The sequence below is a fragment of the Odocoileus virginianus genome, chromosome 3, assembly GCF_023699985.2.
Source record: "Odocoileus virginianus isolate 20LAN1187 ecotype Illinois chromosome 3, Ovbor_1.2, whole genome shotgun sequence".
In the NCBI taxonomy this organism is placed as follows: domain Eukaryota; kingdom Metazoa; phylum Chordata; class Mammalia; order Artiodactyla; family Cervidae; genus Odocoileus; species Odocoileus virginianus.
Window position 1 is genome coordinate 5,303,686 of NC_069676.1, and position 23,500 is coordinate 5,327,185.

Genomic DNA, 23,500 nt, shown 5'->3' on the forward strand with positions numbered 1-23,500 from the left:
TGATGCATTAATATGGCTATTAACATGCTTCCTAACACTGAACCATCTCTGAGTCAGAAGCATGAGCCTCCTTATGGTCTATTTTTTAAAAATTGCCACTGGAGCATTCATAAAGCTTTAAAAAACTGCCACCAGAATTTTAAAAGCTACTAGTGGTGGTTTCACACCTATGCTGGTGAGTGGGGGTGGGGCCCACGTGGACAACTCCATGCTTGTTTCACAATGCTCATGCTTTGATGGTCTGGGACAGGCACCTTCTGTCCACCCTTCCTTACCAAGCTTCTTCACTCACCCCTCACAGACTTTGCTCTTGACATCCGGAGTAGGGATAAGCAGAACCCAGGACCCATAATTCCTCTGGACTCATACTCCATGACCCCTTCCAGGGTCCCAACTCCAATGCCCACCCAGACTATGACCTGGGCAGGGCAGGGTCTCCACTGATTTTCTTTTGTTTGCTGAGTGACTGTGTGAAGCATCTGCAATGTCCTGAGAGCTTAGGCTGTGGCTGGGCTAAGCCTTGTCTCTGAATTATCACTTTGAATCCCAAGGAAAGCCCAGCACTGACACCCTGAGAGAGTAACAGGCAGGAAGGCTAGGGGTCCCCAAATGGAGGAAATAGGTAGCAAGTGTCAGACATTTTTCTCTCTCTTTCTTAAGTGGCAGGAAGAAACGAACTACAAGTGTCAGACTTTTCCCCCTTCTCTATACAAAATTAAAAGGTTTCTTTTAAAATTTTGTGTGGCCATGATGACACCTGGTTCCACCTGAAAAGAACTTTTCTCAAACCTTTAGCTAACAAATGCGTTTTTCTTATGGAAATGTTTTTCTTAAGCTATGCTAATGAACTATGTACTTACCTTAGACTCTTTCAGTTAAGTAGGTTCTGCCTAAGACTCAGAACCCTTAATGGTTCAACAAACCAGTATGCTTTACTCATGGAAATGTTCTCTTCAGCTATGTTAGTGCAACTATGTATTTGCTTGGAAATCTGCCTTTCTACAAGATTCATGTAAATTTTTTTTTAAAGAATTTATTTGGTGGCACCATGTCTTAGTTGAGGCATGTGGAATCTAGTTCCCTGACCAGGGACTGAACCTGGCCCCCTGCATTGGAAGCACAGAATGTTAACTACTGGACCACCAGGGAAGTCCGCATGTCAATTGTCTTATGGCCTGGGATGACTCACCTCGTGCCAGTGTTACCTTAAAACGCATGTTGCGGGTGAGAGGCCTGGTGCCACTCTGAGTTTTCAGACATTTCCTTTTCTCTAATTAGCAGCTTGCTAATGGGTATATAACTTCTTGCTAAAAACTAGCAAGGGGGCACTCTTTCTGCCCCCTTCTGATGTCTATGTCAGAAGCTTTCTCTCTTTTATACTTTAAGAAAACTTTATTACACAAAAGGTCTGAGCGATCAAGCCTTGTCACTGGCTCTGGATCGAATTCATCTCCTCTGGAGGCCAAGAATCCAGGCGTTGTTCACAGCTCAGAGAGACAACTTTTCAACCCTTCCTACGGGCTGACCTCCAGGCATGGCCCCACTCCTCCCCCACCCTCTAGACCTTACCTTGGCTCCACAGGAATGTGTTTGGCTCTGACTTCATCAGATTGGGAGTTCTTGGGGCCTCTATGGGCCCTGCCTTGTCCAGTGTGAAGCAGGTACCTGGGGTGGGGCGGAAATGGGAGGCAGGCTTGTTGACTCACCTCCCCCAGCTGCCTGACCTCCTTCCTTCCCTGGTCATGTACTCTCTGTAGCTCTCAGGGGGCTCCAAGGGTCTTCCCATCATGTTGCCAACCCCAAAGGGTATCATCCCTGGACAGGGTGAAGGGCAGAGAGCGGACAGGTGACACAGGCCAGGCCAAGTCTTTATTTGAGTTTGGGCATGATACGGATGAAGAGGATCATGCTGATGAAGATGAAGCAGACGACGATAAGCATGGCCCAGAGCAGCCAGTTGACGGACTTCTGCGTGTGCTGCTCCAGCCGCTCGGATTCTGTCTTCAGCTTTTCCAGGTTCTGGTCGGCCATCTTGAGTGAGTGTGACAGGGTCTGTGGGTGAGGGAGGGAGAGTGTCAGCAGGACTGGGTCCAAGTGTCGCCTCTTTCTACTGTATCGGAGTAAATCTATACCTCTTGGCCCTTGCTAGTGCTGTTTCCTCTTCTGGGAATGCCATTTTTTACTTCTGCCAAACTCCTAGTCATCCAGCTAAGCCCCAGCAATAGGGACCTTCTTCTGGGAAGCGTTCTTTGATGCCCCAAACCAGAGGCTCTAGGATTCCCAGAGTCCTCATACCTGGTTGTCCTTCTTGATGACACTCTGGGCAGCCAGTGTGTTGGTCTTGAGGCTCCGGGCCAGGCCGAGCATCTCCTCTGCCAGCTTCTCCTGGAGGTTCTGGTGTCGCTGCAGGACGAGGTCTAGCTCAGCTGCTGACTGCTTCTCATCCCTTGGTGTGGGCCCTGATACCCCACTGACCCCAGAGATGGGTAGACCAGTGGGTATGAGATCGGGGGGTGGGGGAAGGAGGGAAGAGACCAACATGTTTTCAAGGGCCCCAGAGGTTACAGTTCCAGCTACTACCCTGCTTGGGGCTGTTTCTCCTTTTTCGTTTTGGCTTCTGGGAAAAAGCATCCTCAGAAGTGGCTGTTGGTTAGTGGTTTGTTTTTTTTTTTAATTTAAATTTTATTATTATTATTGGCTGCACCGCTCAGCTTGTAGGATCTTTTCCTCCAACCAGGGATTGAATCCGGGCCCTTGGCAATGAAAGCACACAGTCCTAACTACTGGACCACTGGGAACCCCCTGGTTGGTGGTTTAGATGCTCATGGTTGTGCTTTAGTGGTCCAAGGTTTGCCCAACTCCCCTCTCCCTGCAGTGCTCCCTCCCCAAGGGCTGAAGATACTCACATTCTCTTCCTCACATCCAGTTCGGGTTCTGAAAGCAAAACAAGCCAAGCAGGCAAAAAGGAAGAATTGGTTTGCTGTTTTCCAGTTTCCTGACCATTGCCCGGGATGTGTCTGCTACTCACAATGCCATTTCCCATTCTGTCTGCTGCACAGCAGGTGGGCTCTAGGTCAGGCTTCAGAGCATTCCCTGCTAGGAAGTGTTCCTCATCCGGGCTCCCCCAGGCCCCAGGTCCTTCCCTCTAGCTAGCCTTAGTCCCTTGGGCTGGGAGTGTCCAACTCTGTTTCCTATGGGGCCCCTTCCTCTGTCCTGGCACCCCCTTCAAGTATAACTTGGTAAGGCCCCTGGGCACAGTTTCCCTGGGCTGTGAACACCCTGTGGGAGCCAGGCTAGGCACGAGGGATGTGGGGCACTAAGGACACATGTCTGTCCCAGGCCTTGAGTCCTGTTCTCCTCATGCTGTCTCACCTTCACTAGAGTCCTGTGGGAAAAAAGGAGAGGCACAGAATCACCAACCATGCCATGCCCCCAGACCTGTCCTTTCTGCTTTCAGAAACTCCCCACCCTCAATCAGGACCCTGGACAAGACCTCTGAGGCTCAGTTTCCTCATCTATAAACTGAAAACAAGGGTTCATATTTTGAAGGGTATTTTTCAGATCCACAGAAAGTGCTCATAGAGGTATCTGTCATCCTATTTCACAGATGAAAAAAACTCACTGATGTGTGGTGAGGCAGGGGCCAAACCTTGCTCTGAGCCAACTCTGGGGCTTTTAAGTGTAGATGTGCCACTTTTGTCTTGTGACGAAACTCTTACTCATTTAGTAAAGCTCTGGCCACGATGCCTGTCTGTTGGGAAGCCTTGTCTGATGGTTCAGGTCCTGTCTGTTGGGTATCCTAGTCCCTGCACCGGACAGTATTTGTTGTTCTGGCCACCTCCATGCACAAATTCTTGTCCCCAGCTAAAGCTTCCCGGGGACTATGGAGGGAGCCCTACCATGCCTAGCAGCTCACTCCGCATCTCACTGGTGTACCGAGCCCGTGACTGTAGGTGCACTGTCTTTGTAGCAGGTACCCGTTCCCTGGCTGTAGTTGGTACTCGGCCAGGGGCCAGGAACTGGTTGGCTAGTGCCTTCTCTGAGGAGGAGGTCTGCAGAAGCAGGAAGAGGGCAGTCACCAGAGGGGCAGGCCCCAGGTGAGCATGAAGGCTGACCAGGCAGAGGTGCCCCTGCTTACCAGTTTCTCTGCCTGCAGCATCCCTTTCAGAAAATCTACCTTCCGAGAATATTCATTGAGCACCTCGGAAGCCGGTTTGCTGGAAGGGGAGAAGAGGAAAAGGAAAGCCTATTTTGCCCAGTTGAGGGGAGGTTCTTGGCGGGAACTGGAGACCTTGTCTCCAGTAGGAGAACAATTTTGAACCACTGTGGCCGTCTGCACTCACCTCGCCTGTGCTTTCAGGGCCTGCAGCATGTCCTCGAGAGCTCCCACATACTGGGGACAAAAAGTGGGGTGTCAGCCCAGTCCTCCCCCAACCCCTACATCCTGCTCAGAGAGATCAGCGCCAACAAGGGGAGAGGACAGGATGGGGGCGGGGTTGAAACAGGAGGAGCCAAGTATCAGGAGGAGGTACCAGCTGAGTCCCAGGGAGAAGGCGGGAGAGCAGCAGGTGGACGTGGCCGGAACCAACCGGAAGGGGCGTGGCCAGGCTGGCTGGCGGGGCGGGGGAGTCGGGCCCGGTGGCCTCTAGCTACGGGTACCACTCTCCTGGATTCGAGGTTTACGAGGAAACACGGAATTCCCTACCTTTTCTAGACGCCACTCGTCCGGGTCCCGTTTCTCCGCTGCCATCGCCTCGCAGCGGCACAGCAGCCGCACCAGGTTCAGCTCCAGCCTCGACGCTGTCATCATCACCCAGTGGTACTCCGCCCCTTCCGCCGGCGCCATCTTAAGAGATGGCGGAAGTGCCTTCCGTGGCCTCCTTCCGGTCGGAAGTGCCCTGTTTGTTTGCTGTCCCATTCTTGTTTAGGGTGGCGGAAGTAATGTCTTGTTTCAATGCGAGACACCATCCCGTCTGCATTTACTCCGGTATGAATCGCTCGCTAATTCTTGCGAGCATCTTGACCCTTCCGGAAAGGTTGAAAGGATCAAGTCATTCGGTGCCAGAAGACCCACATGCAAAGTGTGAAGTGCTCATTACTCCCCCCACCTCAAAATTTCTACCCCTCTCTCCACTCCTTCCTGAGTTTTTCCCACTCTGAGCCCTTCTGCATCCAGGCAGTCTTCTCTGAATTCACGAGGAGAGGCCCTGACGTGGGACTTCGGAATCCAAGACTTAGGGGCTATTATTTCCAGTCCCAGCCCTGACCTGACTCCACCTCCAGTCGTAGCCTTGTTTCTTAACTTTTTCTGGACCTGTTTCTGCTCTTGGGAAACGGTTAGTCTGGCAGTGACATGAGCTAAACCTGGGAGCATGCGGTGTGGCTGGGTCACCCTCAACGCCCAGAACCCCGTGGACAGAACCCCACCCGCATTCTCAGGAAGTCAAGGCACCTTGTTCGAGTCTCCCTCTGTGGGCCCTCCGAGTGAGGATGGAGACATAACAGGGGCTGAAGCCTGGTGCACATCCCTCAACTATCTCCCCATCCTTCAGGTTACCTGTGTTCAGGCCACATTAGTGGCCTTGGTGCCCTATAAGTACCATGGATGAGTCCAAACTCAAACCCAGGTTATTGATGGGGTTGGCGGAGGGGCGGTCGGCTCTAGAGCCAGACAGGGCTTCCCAAGTGGCTCAGTGATAAAGAATCCACCTGTCAGTGCTGGAGACACAGGAGACGCGGGTTCGACCCCCGGGTCAGGAAGATTCCCCTGGGGAAGGAAATGGCAACCCACTCCAGTATGCTTGCCTGGGAAATTCCATGGACAGAGGAGCCTGGTAGGCTACAGTCCATGGGGTGGCAAAGAGTCAGACATGACTGAACACACAAACACACATGCATGAGTCAGACAGGGCCGGGTCTGAATCCCAGGCCGCCCCACCTCAGCTGTGTGGCCTTGGACTACACTGCCACCTCTTCAGCTTGTGCCACCTAAACTCAGGTTTGTCATGGTCTCTAACTCCCCCACTCCTACAAACCCCATCTGCCAGCCAGTTCCCACAACTGCCGATCTGGTTGCAACCTGGGAGCTTCCAGCTTCCCCCAGGTAATGGTGGTGGTGCTGTTGCTTCAGGCTCTAGTGGGCCCACCAGGACTGACTCCCCACCCAAGGCAGATGGCCCCTTCAGCTGACATTTAAGCCCCTGCTGGGGAGAGGCTAGGTGTGACAAGAGGCAGCTCCCAGGACAGCAGGCTCTCCTCACTTAATGTGGCTCTGCCATGAGCTGCCTGCTTCCTCAGCTTTCTGGATCAATAAAGAGCACTTCCAGGGATCCCCCTGGTGGTCCGGTGGAGCTTCCACTGCAGGGGGTGCGGGTTTGATCCCTAGTCAGGGAACTAGGATCCTATCAGCTGCATGGCACAGCCAAAAAATAAGCCCACCTCGCTTGTGTGAAATTCCAAAAGGAGTTGGCTGGAGGAACAATGGAAGTCCTCCCAGACAAAGGGGCTCAATCCTTGCCCTGCACCATCACCATTTTTGGCTGAGGCTGCATGCCTGACCCCCACCCGCCAACCTGGAGACTGTCTGAGTAGGAACTGCACGCACACACCTCTTAGGCACTTTTTCTTTATTTCACATGGCCTGTGAGTGTCTCCTGTCCCAGACCTAGCTCCGTGTGTCTGGGTGTTGCGAGAGTGGGCTCAGCCTAAGAGGGGAATCCCCACCTCTGTAGATGCCAGATGCCCAGCCTGTCACTGTAGATTTGCAGAGACATACAACCCCAGGCCTTGCCCTCTCCACCGTGAACGGTCCTGAGCTGTGGGCTCCTGTTCTGCCACATGGGGCAGGCAGGGCCAAGATGGGCTTCTCTGTCCGGGGCACAACAGACCGAGCAGTGATGGCCACATTCGAGTATCCCTGGAATAACGTGAGGTCTGTGGTGCCTGGAGTGGAGGCCGCCTACCACCTTGTGTCCTGGCTCTAGCCAACAGTCTTGACCACCACGGAAGGCTCCACTGTTCCCTTGAATGGGCTGGATAGCCAGCAGCCGGGCCACAGTACGGGGCAGTCAGGGGCCACAAGTGTCCAAACCCCTCATGCAGAGTCCCAGCCCTCAGCCCCCTCAGCCCCCTCAGCGTGGGTCTGAGCCTCCGAAGCTTGGCGGCTGTGTGGGCTTGCTCTGAAGACTCGCATCCAGGTTATAAGGGAGATGCAGGGCGTTAATATAAAAGTTTGTACATACACATATAAAAAAACAATTTGGTCTTCTGTTAAGGCTGTTACAGTTTAAACTTATGTAAACCACGCACAAAGAAACAGTGACCTTGAAAACGTACAAAAGGGGAGTTGGGAGATGCCGGGCTGCCCGCTATGATTCAGTGCTGTGATCGGGCGCCTCCGTGTGACCTGGCGGCTCAGCAAGGGCGGCCAGGCCTCAGCTGGCCTCTCCCCGCCTGAACTCACTTGGAGTCAGTGCCCGCCTCACATCACTCTCGGAGCTTTTCACTCTGGATCCTTCTCAGACCGCTGAATGCTGGCTCTGGAGCTCCGGTGCCCAGCTCGGGGACTGGGCCGTCCTTGGACGTGCGGATGCTGGCAGCTGAGGGCCCTCAGCCATTGGCCTGGCCCGAGGAAGAGGGCAGGCAGTAGGTTGGGGGGTCCGAATACCTCCGCTTGGCCCCAGGCGGCCGGTCATCCTTGTCCAGGGGCTCCTGAGGGCCCTGAGTGGGCAGGTGAGTGCCTGGCGTGATATACACAGAGTGTACCTGGTCTGGGCGGCGGGCCGGTGGCTCTCGGCGCCTCACTGTGGCAGCAACTTCCTGTGTGCCAGGCGCCCGGACAGGGAGATAGGAGGGCAGGCCAGGCGGAAGCTTGATGTTGGCCGTGGGCATGATCGGGGTCCGCCGGGGGGTCTTCACTCTGACCGTCATGAAGGACGACGGCCTTCGTCGAGGAGGGGCGGCCGCCTCGGGGAGGGGGCTCGGGGTGGGCGCGCCAGGGCAGGGGAGAGCAGGCGCGGGGGGCCCTTTTGAGAGACAGATGGCAGGGTTACTGCAGCTTCATGACCGGCAGATGGACCCTTGCCCGGGGGCCTGCTGGGTATGGACATGGGAAGGAAAAAAGCAGACGCTACCTTAATACTGACCTTCCGAGGCCCCCCGCCCGGCCCGCTCTTCCAACAGGCTCTCGGTGCTGGCAGAGGTCTCTGAGTCCAGGTTCTCCTCGTCGGAGCCCCGAGGGTCCAGCTCTGGCAGCCGGTACGTGATGTCCTCCCTGGGGATGAAGGGGGTCACAGTGTCCAAGGCTGCTCCATGGTGAAGGACTGCCCCGTGGAAAAGTGCCAGGCCAGTAGGGGACAGAGTAGGTTATTCTGCTCCTAGATGGGACTCTCTGCCCCCTAGCATCCCCAACCCAACTCCCAAAGCACACCTCACCCCAGATGCCCCTGGCTCAGTGAAGTTCATGTGAGCAAAGGGTCAGACTGGAGGGAAACCAGGCATCTGTGACTCAGCTAGTGAGGAGTTTCTGTCTCAGGACCTTAGCACATGCTGTTTCTTCTGTCTGGAGTGCCCCAGCCTATTCCTAAGAACAGGATGCCCATTAGCCTGGACTACACCCAACCTCCTGGCGTAATTTGTCAGCTGCATCTCTGTTCATACTTCCACCCTGACAGGACAATAAATTGGTGGATCACCCTAGCTGAGGCCAACTTTGGTTCAGGCATCATCCCTGTGGCCTCTTCTCTCCCTGTGGACCATGATGGCCAAGTGGGGGGTTTAAACAGTCCTAAGCTGTGTTATAGGACAGCAGTGCCCCATGAGATGGACCCTGGACCACAGGGCTAAGTCTAGCCCATCAACCTCCTAACAGCCAGACCTCTCAAGTGGAGGGGCCAGTGGCTGGAGACCAGACAGGGCAGCTGAGGGTGGTGAGGGATCAGAGAGACACTTGCTTCTCCTCTTTGATGGACTGGATCCGCTCGATTAGGATCTCCTTCTCCCGATCCTCATCACCGCCGGCTGCTTCCTCCTCCTGCAGCACCCCCAGCTCCTCCGGGCCACCGCTGCTGCTCCCCCGGGTCTTGGGGTTCTTAATCTGCAAAGAGATGCAGCATGTCTGGCCAGCCTCTCTGGGTGGGTGGGAGATCAGTGCTTGCAGATGGGGAGGGGGTGGTATGAGTAGTTCCAGGGAAGGTTAGTTCTGACATGGAAGTCTAGGCTTAGCGAGGCTTCTCTGGGGATCATGCGGGGACCCAATGGCCAGTACTTGGCTGATTAGCTGTCTTCAGCACAGGTGATCAGCAGGCAACGAGGTTCCCCCAGCATGCACTTCCGGAGGTTAGGACATGGTCTGCCTATTCTACAGGACCCTAGGGGCCAAAAGGAACCCCAGCATGCACCGCGCCGGGAGACATGTGAGGACAGACCGTACGTGTACATACCAGGACCCCCTCATAGGGAGACGAAAACCCCAGTTTGAGAGGCCATGGCTGGGGGAGAGATGAAGAGAGGGTGACCACACAGGGCCACGACCAGGGCGTAAGTGCTACATGGCATACAGCCATGTCTGACTGTGGGGACGAGGACAGGGTCCTCCCACAGGAGCCCGCGACTGGCCCCTTATCCCCCTATCAACCCCCCACCCCAAGCCTCTTCTGCTGTGGGTGTTTCCCTGTGGGCGGGGCCTCAGTCAGCCAGGCTTGTGGCTGGAGAATGACCAAGAGCCCTCCCAAATAGGTGACAGGCTTCTCCCCCACTGCTGAGAGGAACAGCCGGCCTTGAGGCTGGGCTAGGACGGGGGTCTTCTGGCCAAGGTGAGGAATCGGCCCCTAACCATGCTGCCACGAGGCCCCAGGTCAGGCTGATTGTGGCCAAGGATGTGTGCTGGAAGTGTGCACTGGGCAGACAGGTGAGACCCCGCCCACCACCCAAACCCCGCCCCTACCAGCTCTGCCCCACCAAAGCCCCGCCAAGTATAGCTCACAGCATTCTGGCGCAGCAGAGAAAGCCTTCGGAAGGCCATGCTCTCAGCAGCCTCCAGCTGGGTGATCTCCTCCATCTTCACTTTGTACTTCCTCATCTGTTCTTTGATCAGCATCTCCACGCACCTGTGGAGAAGGCTACTCAGCTACCGCTTGGGATGGGGGCCAGGGATGGCCAACGTGAGGGCCCCACATTTAGGGAGATGCTGGCCCAGGACAGGGGCATGGTGGCTGAGATATAGACCTAGAGAGTAGCCAGGGCCACAGGCAAGGCTGTGGCTCCCATCGTGGCCCTGGTTCACTCACTGTGTGATCTCGTGCAGCTCACCCCACCTCTCTGAGCCTGAATCCCTGCCTTAACACGCCGCCTCCTTTGAAGGAGGAGGTAGAGTACCATGGAGGCTGGGCCATTTACCCCATGGGCTGTAGGCAGCTGGCCCCAAGGGGTCTAGAAGTCAGTTGTGACCCAAGACACATCTGCTCAGTAGTCAGGGCCAGCCTGGAATGGTTGCTGGTCAGTGGAATGGTCAGTACCAGGGCAGGGAGGGCATGGTGGGATGGGATGGACTTAGTCTGGATGGAGAGGCAGTCATGACTCAGGCCTCCTGTTGTCATGATCACAGATTAAAAAAAAAACAATACCAAGGAATGTGCTGGAACAGGCTGGAGGAAAACCTGTCAACGCCACATGGCTGCCCACGTAGTGTCGGGCCTCAGTGGGCTCTCCTCTCTGCCTGCCAGCTGCTGTTTATGCCTGGGGGAACTCACGGTCAGGCATAGCCCTCAGGCCTGCCTCATGACACCACCCTGGGTGACAAGTTCTTACTTTACAGCTCACCACCTAAACAGTGTCCTCTTAGTGATGGATGTCTGCTGACGCCCTTGAGTCCTTTATCTTTCATTCATTTTAATTTTTTTGGCCATACTGTGCAGCATGTGAGATCCTAGTTCCTTGACCAGGGATCAAACCTGAGCCCCTCGTGTTGGAAGCTTGGAGTCTTAACCACTGGACGGCCAGGGAAATCCATCCTTCTAAAGAACTTTCTGAGAACTTTAGAGACCATTTGGTGGGAAGAAGGAACCTTAAGACAATTGTTCCTTTTTGCTGCCGGTTCCCACTGCTCCCAGAGGCTGGGAACACCATCTGTCTCTCACCCTGGACTGGGGATGAGGGATTTCTCCCCTGTTTTTGGGTTTTCACCCTCAAAAGAACTCAGGAGTGATGCTCTTGCTGCTGGAGGGGAGATGCCGCCAGGTCTCCTCCTGGGTCTGGACGTGTGTCAGCCTTAGGATGCCCCCACAAGGCCCGGCTGCTTCTTGTCCCTTGTCTGTCACAAGAGCCCTGTTCGCCGATCACAGCAGCCAGCACACATCTGGACTTCGTCAGGAGTTTGGGTTTAGTGTGACTGTAGAAAGTCATGACTTTCTCCATGACGTCAGAAGAAAAGAAGGAAGGGTAGAGAGACCAAATGGAGTCCATGCAGGACCCCAGTGCTCAGGACACCTCCTGGTGGGTGGCAGTGGTTTAGTTGCTAAGTCGTGTCTAACCCTTTGTGACCCCATGGACTGTAGCCCGCCTGGTTCCTCTGTCCATGGGATTTCCCAGGCAAGAACACTGGAGTGGGTTGCCATTTCCTTCTCCAGGGGACCTTCCCTACCCAGGGACTGAACCTGTGTCTCCTGCATTGCAGGTGGATTCTTTATCCATTGATCCATCAGGGAAGTCCTCCTGGGTGTGTGTGTGTGTGTGTGTGTGTGTGTGTGTGGTTGCACTGTGTCTTAGGTGCAGTACATGGGATCTAGTTCTCTGACCAGGGATCGAACCCCGGCCCCCTGCAATTGTGAGTGCGAAGTCCCCTGGGGTATGTTCTGCTGGGTTTTTCTCTGCGACCACATTTACATGCTACCAAGGCTAGGCCATCCTAGGATTCTGGAGCGGGCTGTCCTGTTTAGTTGTAGGGTCCCTGGCTGGGTTGCTCTGGGTGTGTGTTGGGGGCGGGGACTGGCCAGTACTGGCACTCACGTGGTGATTTTGAGGACATCCTTCATGCTGATGAGGGGGTCTGAGTTGTCGGGGCATCGCAGGAGGCAGGGCGCGAAGATGATGGCCAGCGCGCTGGGTGACATGCGGTTCACATCCTCGAGCAGGGCCACCCTATGTGGCAAGCGGCAGTTAGGGGGTGGCTGCGGGGAGACCCAAAACCAGAGTCCAGAGGCTCAGGGGTCACTGTGGGGAAAGTGCCGCCGCAGGTGGGAGGTGAGAAACATTGGCTTCTGCAGGGTGGAGAAAAAGGTCCACGAAAAAGCTGGACTGCCTGAAACAGGCTCATGCCTTGGCATGGAGCCACCGGGGCACGCCAGCCCAGAGAATGCTACGGCGGGGCTCTCGCCGGGACCCACCCCCCAGACAGCAGGCACTTAGGGCACGGGCACTTGCTTGACCAAGTGGAAGATGAGCCGCTCCAGGGAGGTGTGGTTGGCTTCTGGCAGGTGCTCCAGGACGGCGTAGATGGCAGCCAGCTGCTCCTGCTTCTCTGGGAGCTCTAGGAGGGTCCCGGGTGTCAGCGGCCCGTGGCCCCCACCCGATGGGCCCCAGGGCGCCTGGAACCTCCCGCCGTGTAGGGCCCAGGGCAGTGTGTGTGGCAAGGAGGCAGGGCCACAGCGCGGTCCTGGGCCCGGCCAAGGCCTTGTTTTCTCAGCTGGGGAGCTGGGGGTTCCTCCTCCCTGACTGGCCATAGCAGAGGCTCAAGCCTCTGACCCCTGCCCTCGACCAACTGCCCGCCCTCACCATAGTGGCGGGGACTCACCCACGGCACGGAGGAAGTCGCCATACTGGGCGAAGGTCATGAGGGGTTCGGGCAGCTCCCGCAGCCACTGCTTGAGCACCCCGGTGATGGCGTGGATGGGGAAGTTCTCCAGTTTGACTGCCATGGGGTCTGCAGGGTGGGCGCATGGGCCGGTGAGCGTGGGGAAGGCGGGCGGGCTGTGCCTGGAGCCCCAGGTGGCACCCTCCTGCCCTTGACGCTTACCTGTCTACACCCCCTTCCTCCCCCAGCACCCACCTCCCACACGCGTGCCCAGTGGCTCAGTCATGCCTGACTCTTTGCGACCCCGTGGACTGTAGCCCACCAGGCTCCTCTGTCCATGGGGTTTCCCAGGCAAGCATACATGTCATTTCCTTCTCCAGGGCATTTTCCTGACCCAGGGCTTGAACTCGGGTCTCCTGCACGGCAGGTGGGTTCTTTACTGTTGGAGCCACCGCGGAAGCCCACCCGCCTCCCCCAGCACCTGCCTGTCTGCAGTGCCTGCCGGAGCTCCCGTGTGCGGTTGGCGGCACCCGACTTGCGGTAGAGGCCCTCGGTGTACAAGCCGTGCATCTCCACGTGTTCCAGAAGCTTCTCCAGCACGAGGGGCACTGAGACCTTGTCGCTGGTCAGGCTGTCCACGCACACGCCGAAGTGGCCCGACTCCGCGCCTGGTTCCATCTGTGATGGGGAGTGGGGATGGGTCAGGCCTAGGCCGCCTCTGTGGCCTCCGTCCCTCCCTGCCCCTCATCCTCCCTTGCAGACCTGCCAGAGGTGCTGGGCGGTGGGGGTCCCTCAAAGGCCACTGGCAAGGGGTCTCTAAGTGAAGTGCCGCGGCCCAGTACCGAGGACCCCACCTCCCCTGGTGCAGGGTAGGGGTCTCCCTCCCGCTGGTGGAGGGGAGAGTGGGGCCGGGGTCTGAGATGCACACACAAGCCCGACCCCAGCTTTGGGGGGGCCCCGCAGGCTGACAGGACCAGGGTGTGCTCTGCTGCAGGACCACCCCCCGCCACCAGCTCTGCGCTCCGGCCTGGTGACCAGCCTTGGCCTTGCACCCGGCACACCCTTTCCTCCACATCTCTCAGGACAGCCTCCTTCGGGTGTTCTGCCAAGTCCCCAGCCTTGGCGGGCTCACCTTCCTCCCGCACTTGAAGGAGCAGGTCTGGATCTTGTGCACACACTTCTTGTGGCAGGTGGTCTTGCACACTACGAGGTCATGGCGGGGGTGGCGGGAGAGGGGCGGTCACCAGCAGTGCCTCAGGGACTCGGGGTCCCGCGGCTGCCTGTCCCGGTGTCTCAGGACAGTGACAACCACCTGGGCATTTACTATGGATGTGAGGTGGCAGGCTGCTCCTCACACGGGCCGAGGGGAGAGGAAATTACCCTGGCCTGGAAGGAAAGCCAGCCCTGACTGGTTCTGGCAGGAAAGCAGACGTGCTAGAAGCCTGTCTGACCTGGCCTGGGCTTCCAGGGGACGAGTGGGTTCCCACCCAGGCTTGGTCACCTCCTGGCTGCCTGACTGGGGGCCAGCTGGGTCATTCTGGGCTGCGCTTGTCTCTCAGGGTCCCTTGGGGACTGACTGGCCTTGCCTGGCACATGAGGAGGGGCTGGCAGTGAGGGCAACAAGAACAGATAGGGGCCAGGGGGACTTGGCTGTGGAGCTGGGGGAGGCCGTGGGGTCAGCTGAGGACCGGCCTCTGGCCCAGCACGACAGTAGCGGTGGGGTAGGAGTGGGTGAGGTGGGCCTCACTGCCCCGAGGTGAGGGGCACTGTTCTTTTTTTCTGTGTATGTATTTTCAGCCACATCCTGTGGTATGTGGAACTTCCCTGACCAGGGATCAAACCTGTGGCCCCTGCGTTGGAAAGGCAGAGTCTTAACCACTGGGCCACCAGGAAGTCCAGGGGCAGTGTTCTGAAAAGACTGGTCCTGTAGCTGGGATGAAGGCCCAGGTGCCCAGTGAGGGGCTGGGGATGCAGTCGGGGCGGGGGTCGGAGGGTGTGGGCTGGGCGCCCGGGGGACCTGGGGGAGGGGGCCGGGGAGGCGCACTCACCGCTGCAGAGCAGGGCCTTGTCCATAAGCCAGATGTAGCAGAGGCACTGCTCACAGGACTGGGGGATGCTCACTTGGTAGCTGACGAACACGTGCCCATTGTGCTGCAGCACCTGGGGTGGCGGGGGGAGGGGGGCTGAGTGGGCAGGTGGACCCCCGCAGGGTGACTGGGGGGCCCCTTGGGGGGACGCCTCCCATGGCATCTCAGGATGGGGATCCCTTAGGGCTGGGTGGGAAAACACATGCTTCCCTGAGTGTGCGTGCACACGAGGACACACATACTCACAGCGCGTTCCTGCTTCCGCTTTTTCTTCTGAGCTTTGCTCTGCTGTGAGAGAGCAGAGAGGCCAGGTCTGCGTGGGGCCCCCTGGGGATACTCCCCCACCCCAGCGACGTGCCAAGCCCAGGGGCCCTCCCGCACCCGGAGCGGCCGCACCCACCTTGGAAGGCTCAAAGTCGTTCTTGGTGTACCCACGGGTGAACTCGTCTAGCAGTGACTGGAAGAGGTTGAGGACCAGATTGGTGTCCTTCTCGCCGCGCTCGGCTGCCAGATTGCTCACGACGATCTGGTAGTTCTCCATGAGGTCCTTGTAGCCTACGTGGATCTTCCCGTTCTGTGGGAATGCAGGGTGTGACCCTCCCGTAGGACAGACAGACGGCAGTGCCCGGGCTGGGGAGGGGGTGGGGGTTGCCTCAGGGCGCCTCCCCGGGGCTGGGGTTCCACATACCGGGACGGAGTACATGGTCTTGAGATTGCTTCGGAACTTCTCGGTGGCTTCGATGAATAAGCTTTCAATGGGAGTCTTCTGGGAACGCAGGTCATTCACCTGGAGAGGGAAGGAGAGACCCGCTGATCCTGTGTTGCCTGGAGCCAGGCATCTGGGTGGTCACCGCTCTGCCCTGTCCCAGGTCCTTCCCTGGCTCCCCTGGGAACCATTCGGGCCCTCCTGCCAACGCTGCTTTCTCTGGGATCACTTATTGTGGGTGTCAAGCAGCAATCCTGGCCTCCCCCACTAGGTGCTGGGAACACACCCCGGTTATGAGAACCAAAACCATCTGCAGACGTTACCAAGTGTCCCCTAGGGGCAGACTCAGCCCTGGCTGAGAAACCCTGGTTTAATGGGGCCCTTCCTGCTGCCCAGCACAGGCACTTACTCCTGGCCACACCCCAGGACTGGGGCTGCCTCACATAGCCCGATTGTTTCGAGATGCCTCCCCCTTTGAAGGGTGTCTTAACCCTTTATTGTTCCAGTCAGCCTGATGTCTTCCTCCGAAGCTCTCAAATACTGCTCTGTTGGCTGTGGGGCTGCCTGAAACTGAGGTGTGAACACACCCGATTTCTTTACCTTTACTGCACACATGTGTACTAAGTCAAGTCAGTTTCGACCCCATGGACTGTAGCCCACCAGGCTCCTCTGTCCTTGGGATTCTCCAGGCAAGAACACTGGAGTGGGTTGCCATGCCCTCTTCCAGGGGATCTTCCTGACTCAAGGATTCAACCCTCATCTCTTACACCTCCTGCATTGGCAGGTGGGTTCTTTACCACTTTGCCATCTCGGAAGCCCCTCTAGTACACACAATAAGTGCTCAATCATCACCTTGCACTGAATGCATCTTGTAAAAAATTTTTTTTAATAATTAATTTGCCTGAGCTGGGTCTTGGGGGCTTCCTAGGTGGCTCAGTGGTAAAGAATCCACCTGCAGTTTAGGAGATGTAAGAGAATTGGCTTGAATCCCTGAGTCGGGAAGATCCCTGGGAGAAGGAAATGGCTACCTACTCTTGCCTGGAAAATTCCATTGACAGAGATTGGTGGGCTACTGTCCATGGGGTTGCAAAGAGTCGGACACGACCGAGCAGGCACCCAAGCTGGGTTTCATTGTGGTTTGTGGGATCTAGCTCCCTGACCAGGGATCGGACCTGGGCCCCCTGCACTGGGAGCTCAGTGTCTTAATGGCTGGACCACCAGGGAAGTCCCCAAAAGTGTTCTAAGTAAAGTAATTTGTTCACAAGCAACTGCAGCTGCGTGGTAGGGTGAGGAGCGGCCACAGGACCTAGGAACAGCCTGGCGGCACTCGGTGTATGTCTGGTATTCTGCTTAGAAGGTTATTCGGGACACCAGTGCTTCCTCACGTGGAGAAAGCAGGAAACTGCCCCCAAGGGGCACTGTGAGACAGCACACCAAGTGTCTTCAATCGGCAGATCTCAAACTTCCTGGGCAGGAGCCGCAGAATAAAATGCATCTGCCGGGCATGCAACCCATGTGTGCACACGCCTGTGTACTCTGGACGATTTCAGTGGGTGAAGGGTAGGGCTGCATCCCAGAATCAGATGCTGCTTTCTGTGCAGTCCTTGTAATAAGACACACATTTGCCGGGATGTCAGTATGGGCACAGAACAGGATGACTGCAGGCTTCAAGTGATCTCACGGGAATCTGAGCTGGGTTTTGCAGAAAACCAGCAGAAGCCAAACACAGACAGAAGCATGTGATTTCCAGAACCTTCTATGTGTTGGAACCATGGACCTGGCCTTTCTGTTCCCACATGATAAGAGCTTTGGTGCGACGGTTCAGAAAACTACCAAGTGGCAATGGCCCCCCAGGGAGCTCTGGGGCCACTCTGCGTGGGACCCCTGCCCCCAGTGTTCCCGGCCCAGGGCCCCGACCGCCCACCTTGTTGAGCAGGAATTCATCCAGGTACTTGAGCTCGTTGGCGTTGGTGATCTTGCGGAACACGGACTCTCGCCACTTCTCCGACACCGTGATTTTGCCAATCTTGAGGTTTCGGTTCTTTTTCCCTTTGCCTCCCGGCTCCTTGGGGTGCTTCTCACCTGTGGCATGACGGTGCTGGTGGCTGGAGGGGACTGGAGGGGCGGGGAAGGGGGCAGGAGAGGCTGGTAAGCGTGGTGGGTTTCTGAGGAGGACGTGGGTCGGCCTCGGGGATGTGGTCACCAGCATGGGGAACTAGGGCCCCACGCCTCACACACTGAAGTTCTGTGGCCAGAAAGTGCCTCTGGGGATCGGGACCGGCCCTGAAACCGTGTGACCAGGGCTCAGCCCACAGCTGACTCAGGTCCCCACCTGCGACGATCCTCAGTGGACCCAGGGGCTCTGCTCTCCATCTCTGAATCTGGAATGACCAACCTTCTAGAGTCTTCTTCGTGGTGGCAGCTTCCAGGATGGCTTGCCCGGGTATGGCGCTCTCTGTCTCTTCTCCACCCTCTGGGCTGAATTTCTTATCCTTGTTCTTGTGAAGGAAAAGTCTCTTAAACGTGGATCTACAGGAGAAAACAGGGGGCTCTACTTAAGTCTCAGGAAATGAAGGCAGATTTGAGGCCAGAGGAAGGGTCAACCTGCTGTTAATGAGAAATAGCCCTTTCACTGGCTACCACTGGCAGGTAATCCCATTAAAAATAAGGTTGGAAAAAACAATTAATAAAAATAAGGTCGGTTTGTGTGAACTGACAGGGAAGTTGGGTAGAAGACTGAGATAGTGAGCAGATGTCACAATGTCACCCTATTTTCATATGTAAAGAAAATTGGGGACTTCCCTGGTGGGCTAGAGGTTAAGAATCTGCCTTTAGGTGCAGGGGATGTGGGTTCCATCCCTGGGTGGGGAACCAAGATCCTGCTTGCCTCAGGGCAGCTGAGCCCACTCGCTGCAGCTACTGAGCCCTCATGCCCTGGGGGCCCTTAAGCCACAACTAGGGAAGGGCATGTGCCACAGCAAAGAGCCTGCACAGCAAAAGAGGGAGGAAACAACCTCCCTTTCCTCCCTCCCCCAAGGTAATTCTATGGGCACAAGGGTTTTACTGGGGGGGGACTCAAAGAATAAACCCAAAATCATATACTATGGATACTGGGTATGTGATGGGGTGAATGATGACCACCTGCCAAAGATTTGTTCATGTGCTAACCCCCAGGGCCTATGAGCATGACTTTATCTGGGAAAAGGGTCTTTACAGATATGACTAAATGCTGTGGACTGAATGTGTCCTCCTAAATCTGTATGAACATGAAAGTGAAGTCACACAGTCATGTCTGACTCTATGCAACCCCGTGGACTGTAGCCTACCAGGCTCCTCCATCCACAGGACTCTCCAGGCAAGAATACTGGAGTAGGTTGCCATTTCCTTCTCCAATCTGTATACTGAAGCCTAACTCCCAGTGTGATGGTGTTAGGGATGGTGTGATAGTTTGGGAGGTAATTAGGTCACAAGGGTGGGGCCCTCATGAATGGGATTAGTGCCCTTTTAAGAGACCCCAGAGAGCTCCCTTGCCACTTCCTCCATGTGAGGATGCTGTGAGAAGGCCTCTATGAACCAGATACCAAATCTGCTGGCACCTTGATCTTGGACTTCCAGCCTCCAGCTCAGTCTGTGGTGTTTTGTTACAGCGGCCTGCGTGGACTAAGACACTGAACAAAGGATCTTAAGATTCTGAGTCATTCTGGATTACCCATGTGGGCTCTGAAGCCAGTGACAAGTTGTCTTCATAAGAGACAGAAAGGGACTTCCCTGGTGGCTCAGTGGTAAAGAATCTGCCTTCCAATGCAGAGGACGCAGGTTCGATCCCTGGTTGGGGAACTAAGATTCCACATGCCTCATGAAAACTAAGCCCATGCACTCTAACTACTGAGCCTCCATATAGCAACCAAGACCCAGCGTAGCCAGAAAAGAGAAGAAACAGGGGAGAGGAGAAGAATGTCATGTGAAGATGGAGGCTGAGAGTCGGGGAGGGGGTGCAGCCACAAGCCAAGGAGTGCCTGTAGCCCCCAGAATCTGGAAGAGGCAAGGAGGGGTCCCTCTTTGAGATTCTCTGGAGGGACACACGGCCCTGCCCACACCCTGATTTCACACTTCCAGCCTCCAGAAACATGAGAGAATAAATTCCTACTGTCTGAAGCTGCCCTGTTTGCGGCACCTTGTTTTGGCGGTGGGGGTCTCCCCAGAGTGGGGGGCTCTCTCTTCCCACTGCAGTCCACTCCTCGCTATCCTCAGGCTTCCATTCAGTGTTTGGATCAAGGCTCCCCTGTCCCAGAGCCCCATCCCTCTGCTCTCTGAACCACCTACATCTCCGTGGCAGGGACTTTTTGGGGATAAAGCTGTGACCCAGACTTTGCAATTCAAAGACCTGGAGGGTTCCCTGACGTGGGGATCGGGGTGCTGGGAGCTGGTAACGATTCCGTTTGCGCGTGCTGAATCGCTTTGGTCGTGTCCCACTCTGCGCCTCTATGGACTGTAGCCCACCAGGCTCCTCTGCCCATGGGATTCTCGAGGCAAGCATATTGGAGTGGGTTGCCATGCCCTCCTCCGCGGGATCTTCCCGACCCAGGGATTGAGCCTGAGTCTCTTATGTCTCCTGAACTAGCAGGTGGGTTCTTTACCACTGGTGCAACCTGGGAAGCCCAGTAATGATTCCACAAATGGCCAAAGGGACACTGCCTGTGGCCTCAGCGGAGGTGACCCACACTGGCTCCAGGATTCAATGGGAATCATTTCATCCTGATGCTGCAACAATCTGTGCCCCATGTGGTCTCTCTTTATGGAAATGCTAAGCAAATTCCCCCCAACTGCGCTTTTCTTTTTTTTTAGTTCTACCAGTTTATTGCTACCAACCCATCTCCCTCCACCTCGTGCACACATGCTCAGTCATGTAACCCCATGGACTGCAGCCCGCCAGGCTCCTCTGTCCATGGACTTTTCCAGGCAAGAATACTGGAGTGGGTTGCCACTTCCTTCTCCAGGCCAACTGCGCTTCCTAAGTGCAACTGGCTTATGGGAATCCCCTGGCGGCCCAGTGGTGAGGACTCGGCACCTTCACTGCTGAGGGGTCAGAGTCAATCCCTGGTCAGCGCACTAGGAGCCTGCAAACCGAGTGGCCAAAAAAAAGCAGCAGCAGCAAGAGTGGGATTGGCTTAGGAGATTAGACTGCTCTGGGACTGAAGGCCCTGGACACCCTGGGTGTACCCAAGCCCACCCCCAAACCCTACACCTACTTAGAATCAGCAGAGCCTGGGGACAGGCTGGTGTCTGTCCCTGAGGCTGCGTCGGCCGACTTCTTCTTCTGGATGGCCAGCTTCTTTGTGATGGGCTCCCCATCTGTTTCGGCAGAAGGCTGTAGGGGAGCAGGGTTGGGTGAGCATAGGCAGGTGGCCTTGCTAGAGGGAAAGCAGGGATTCTCCCCGTGCCGCCGCGCATTCTATCCACCGTTTGCTTCTGGTGGTACCAGGGCAGCTGAGAGGGAGGTGGGCTCGGACCCTCAGGGGTAGGAACCGCTGCCTGAAGCTTTACCTGAGTCTTGGCCTGGGATGGGGACAGGAGGAGCTTGGAGACGTCACTCGTGGAAAAGGAAACGCGCCTCTCCCTGTGAGATCACAGAAATGTGGCTTTTACTGACAAGGGTGAGCAGGAGACATCTGGGGTTGTCAGGACTGGGGGAGGGGTGGTGCTCCTGTATCTGGTGGGGGGAAACCGGGGATGCTGCTCTGTACCTTACAGTATTTGGGATGGCCCCCACCACAGAGATGGAGCCAGCCCCAGAGGCCTGTCATACGGAGGCCAAGAAAGCCTGTCCTAGCAGAAAGTTTGTCTTTCTCCACCTCTTCTTTCCTTTGGAGAAGCTAGCCTCTGAGACAAGGGGCTGGGTCTTGGAGTCACTGATATTTAGCTTACTAGGGGTCCAGGGTCTACAGTTTTTCCAGTAGCCACGTATGGACGTGAGAGTTGGACCATAAAGAACGCTGGCACTGAAGAATGGATGCTTTTGAACTGTGGTGTTCAAGAAGACTCCTGAGAGTCCCTTGGACAGCAAGGAGATCAAACCTGTCAATCTTAAAGGAAATCAACCTTGGATATTCACTGCAAGGACTGATACTGAAGCTCCAATACTTTGGCCACGTGACGTGAAGAGCCAAAGCATTGAAAAAGACCCCGATGCTGGGAAAGATTGAGGGCAGGAGGAGAAGGGGGCGACAGAGGATGAGATGGTTGGACGGCATCACCGACTCAATGGACATGAGTTTGAGCAAATTCTGGGAGATGGTGAAGGACAGGGAAGCCAGGGAGGTGTAGTCCATGGGGCCGTGAAGAATCGGCCACAACTTAGCAAATGAACAAGAAGAAGGGGTCCAGGTGTGTCGAGAGCTCTTCCTTCAACCTCTACATGTATATGCGCAATCATCCCCACCCATTGATGTGGAAACTGAGGTCCAGGCAGGGGCCCCCCACCCCCTCCCCACAAGGCTGCAGGCTTCCTGTGTGAATAGGGTTCATTTGGGCAGGGGCTTCGTCTTTCCCAACCTTCCCTCGGGTGCCCTGCTTCCCCGGGACTGCTGCCCACCCGGTGTCGGCTCTCGGCACTGAACTGCACGTGTTTCTGAGATGCACGATGCTGGGCACGGCTGTGCGGCCACCCCTCCTCCCCTGGCAGCCCCAGCCCCCGCTCGGACACAGGAGGGTGCAGGCTTACTCTGTGGGCGTGAGGGTGGCCCCCACGGCCCGGTGCCGCTCGCTGAGGTCCAGGGACTGACTCAGCATGGAGCTGCTGCCCGCGGTCATCAGCTTCTTGCCCCGCCACATCTCCACGGCGTTGGCCAGCCGCTCAGTGTCAGCATCCCGGTACCGCTGAATCTGCGTGGAGCCTCCAGGACTGCTGGGCCTTTCCTGGGCCCTGGGGCTGATCCCTGGCTTGCTCTTGTCCTTGGGGGTCTCTGGGGTGGCACTGGGTCCCGGCACGGCGACCCTACTGTCCAGGGCCAGGCTGGTGGGTCGTTCCTCGTGGCCAGGCCTGGGGCTCCCAGCCTGGGCTTCTCCCGAGTCCGGGCTGCTTGGAGTGGCCTGTGGGGGCACCTGAGGCTGCTTCTTGGGGGACGTCATCTCCATCTCAGTCCTGGCACCCGAAGGGCTTTCATCTTCCCTGCCCTCCTTTCTGTCTTCTGGGATGCTCTCCTCTGACCCTGGGACAGCCTTTCCAGAAAGTTCTCTGAGGGTGAGCTCGTCCTTGCAGGACTGGATGTGCTTGTTCTGGAGCTTCACGTGCTCCAGCCCCCGCTGTCGCCGTGACTCACGCTTCTCCCGGCTGCGGGGCACTTTCTCGCGACCTTCAGCTGTGTGTTTCTGGGTTGGGGGCACCTTCTCCATGCTTGGGACCTCCTTCTCAGGTTGGCAGCTCTCAGCTGGGGGAGCCCCGTCACTGGGCCACACCTCAGGCTCCAGGTCCGAAGGCTCACCCTCCGTGGAGGGTTCTAGGCCCTGCTCAGGTTCTGGCCCAGCTGCCTGGGCCAGCTCGGCCTCGGCGGTTTCCTCCTTCGAGGCTTGCTCGGCTTCCCTCTCCTTCTCTTCAGCCTTCTGCTTCTCCTCCACCATCTGGCTGAAGCTGGTGGGGCAGGGGAGGAAAGGAGGTGGGTTCAGGAGCAAATCCACCCAGGGCATTGGGGAGCCCTGTTCCACCTGCAGGTACAGGGTTGGGGGGCCAGGCTCCCCCTCTGCCAAAGGGTGAGACCCTGGCCCCCAGAGAGGCTTCTGGAAAGGTGGGCCCATCCTCAGCCAGCAAAGGGGGAGACAGGAATAGCCTCATGTTGTCATAGGCACTGCTGCCTAACGGGTTCAGTGAAAAAAGTGAGAAGTGCTGGTTGCTCAGTCGGGTCTGACTCTATGGACTGTACCCCA

At 56.6% G+C, this 23,500-nt stretch overlaps 2 protein-coding genes across 13 annotated transcripts in view; both read right to left on the reverse strand.

The window, feature by feature from the left end:
• Positions 1-1,850: 1,850 nt before the first annotated feature.
• Positions 1,851-4,856, reverse strand: USE1 (unconventional SNARE in the ER 1). The gene is made up of 8 exons (XM_020880512.2): positions 4,706-4,856; positions 4,344-4,393; positions 4,139-4,217; positions 3,900-4,052; positions 3,373-3,385; positions 2,907-2,934; positions 2,296-2,470; positions 1,851-2,052 (listed from the first exon to the last, which is right to left on the reverse strand). Exons 1-8 carry the CDS (start codon positions 4,844-4,846, stop codon positions 1,870-1,872), a joined length of 822 nt encoding a protein of 273 aa, XP_020736171.2. The 5' UTR covers positions 4,847-4,856; the 3' UTR covers positions 1,851-1,869.
• A 1,755-nt stretch (positions 4,857-6,611) lies between these two features.
• Positions 6,612-23,500, reverse strand: part of MYO9B (myosin IXB) — a 109,899-nt gene continuing 93,010 nt past the window's right edge. For 6 of the 12 annotated variants that reach the window (XM_070462258.1, XM_070462224.1, XM_070462261.1 and 3 more), the window contains 19 exons: positions 22,302-23,207; positions 21,125-21,197; positions 20,830-20,948; positions 17,976-18,109; positions 17,505-17,695; positions 15,563-15,661; positions 15,275-15,448; positions 15,121-15,162; positions 14,836-14,947; positions 13,920-13,990; positions 13,273-13,465; positions 12,788-12,916; positions 12,418-12,523; positions 12,004-12,135; positions 9,983-10,106; positions 9,441-9,488; positions 8,952-9,094; positions 8,145-8,272; positions 6,612-8,024 (listed from right to left, as the gene is read on the reverse strand). In XM_070462258.1, coding sequence (XP_070318359.1) covers positions 7,609-8,024; positions 8,145-8,272; positions 8,952-9,094; positions 9,441-9,488; positions 9,983-10,106; positions 12,004-12,135; positions 12,418-12,523; positions 12,788-12,916; positions 13,273-13,465; positions 13,920-13,990; positions 14,836-14,947; positions 15,121-15,162; positions 15,275-15,448; positions 15,563-15,661; positions 17,505-17,695; positions 17,976-18,109; positions 20,830-20,948; positions 21,125-21,197; positions 22,302-23,207 — 3,340 coding nt within the window. In that variant the 3' untranslated portion in view covers positions 6,612-7,608. Of the gene's footprint in view, positions 8,025-8,132; positions 8,273-8,951; positions 9,095-9,440; positions 9,489-9,982; positions 10,107-12,003; positions 12,136-12,417; positions 12,524-12,787; positions 12,917-13,272; positions 13,466-13,919; positions 13,991-14,835; positions 14,948-15,120; positions 15,163-15,274; positions 15,449-15,562; positions 15,662-17,504; positions 17,696-17,975; positions 18,110-20,829; positions 20,949-21,124; positions 21,198-22,301; positions 23,208-23,500 lie in introns of all 12 variants that reach the window. The other 6 variants (XM_070462263.1, XM_070462264.1, XM_070462232.1 and 3 more) reach the window with 5 other exon arrangements.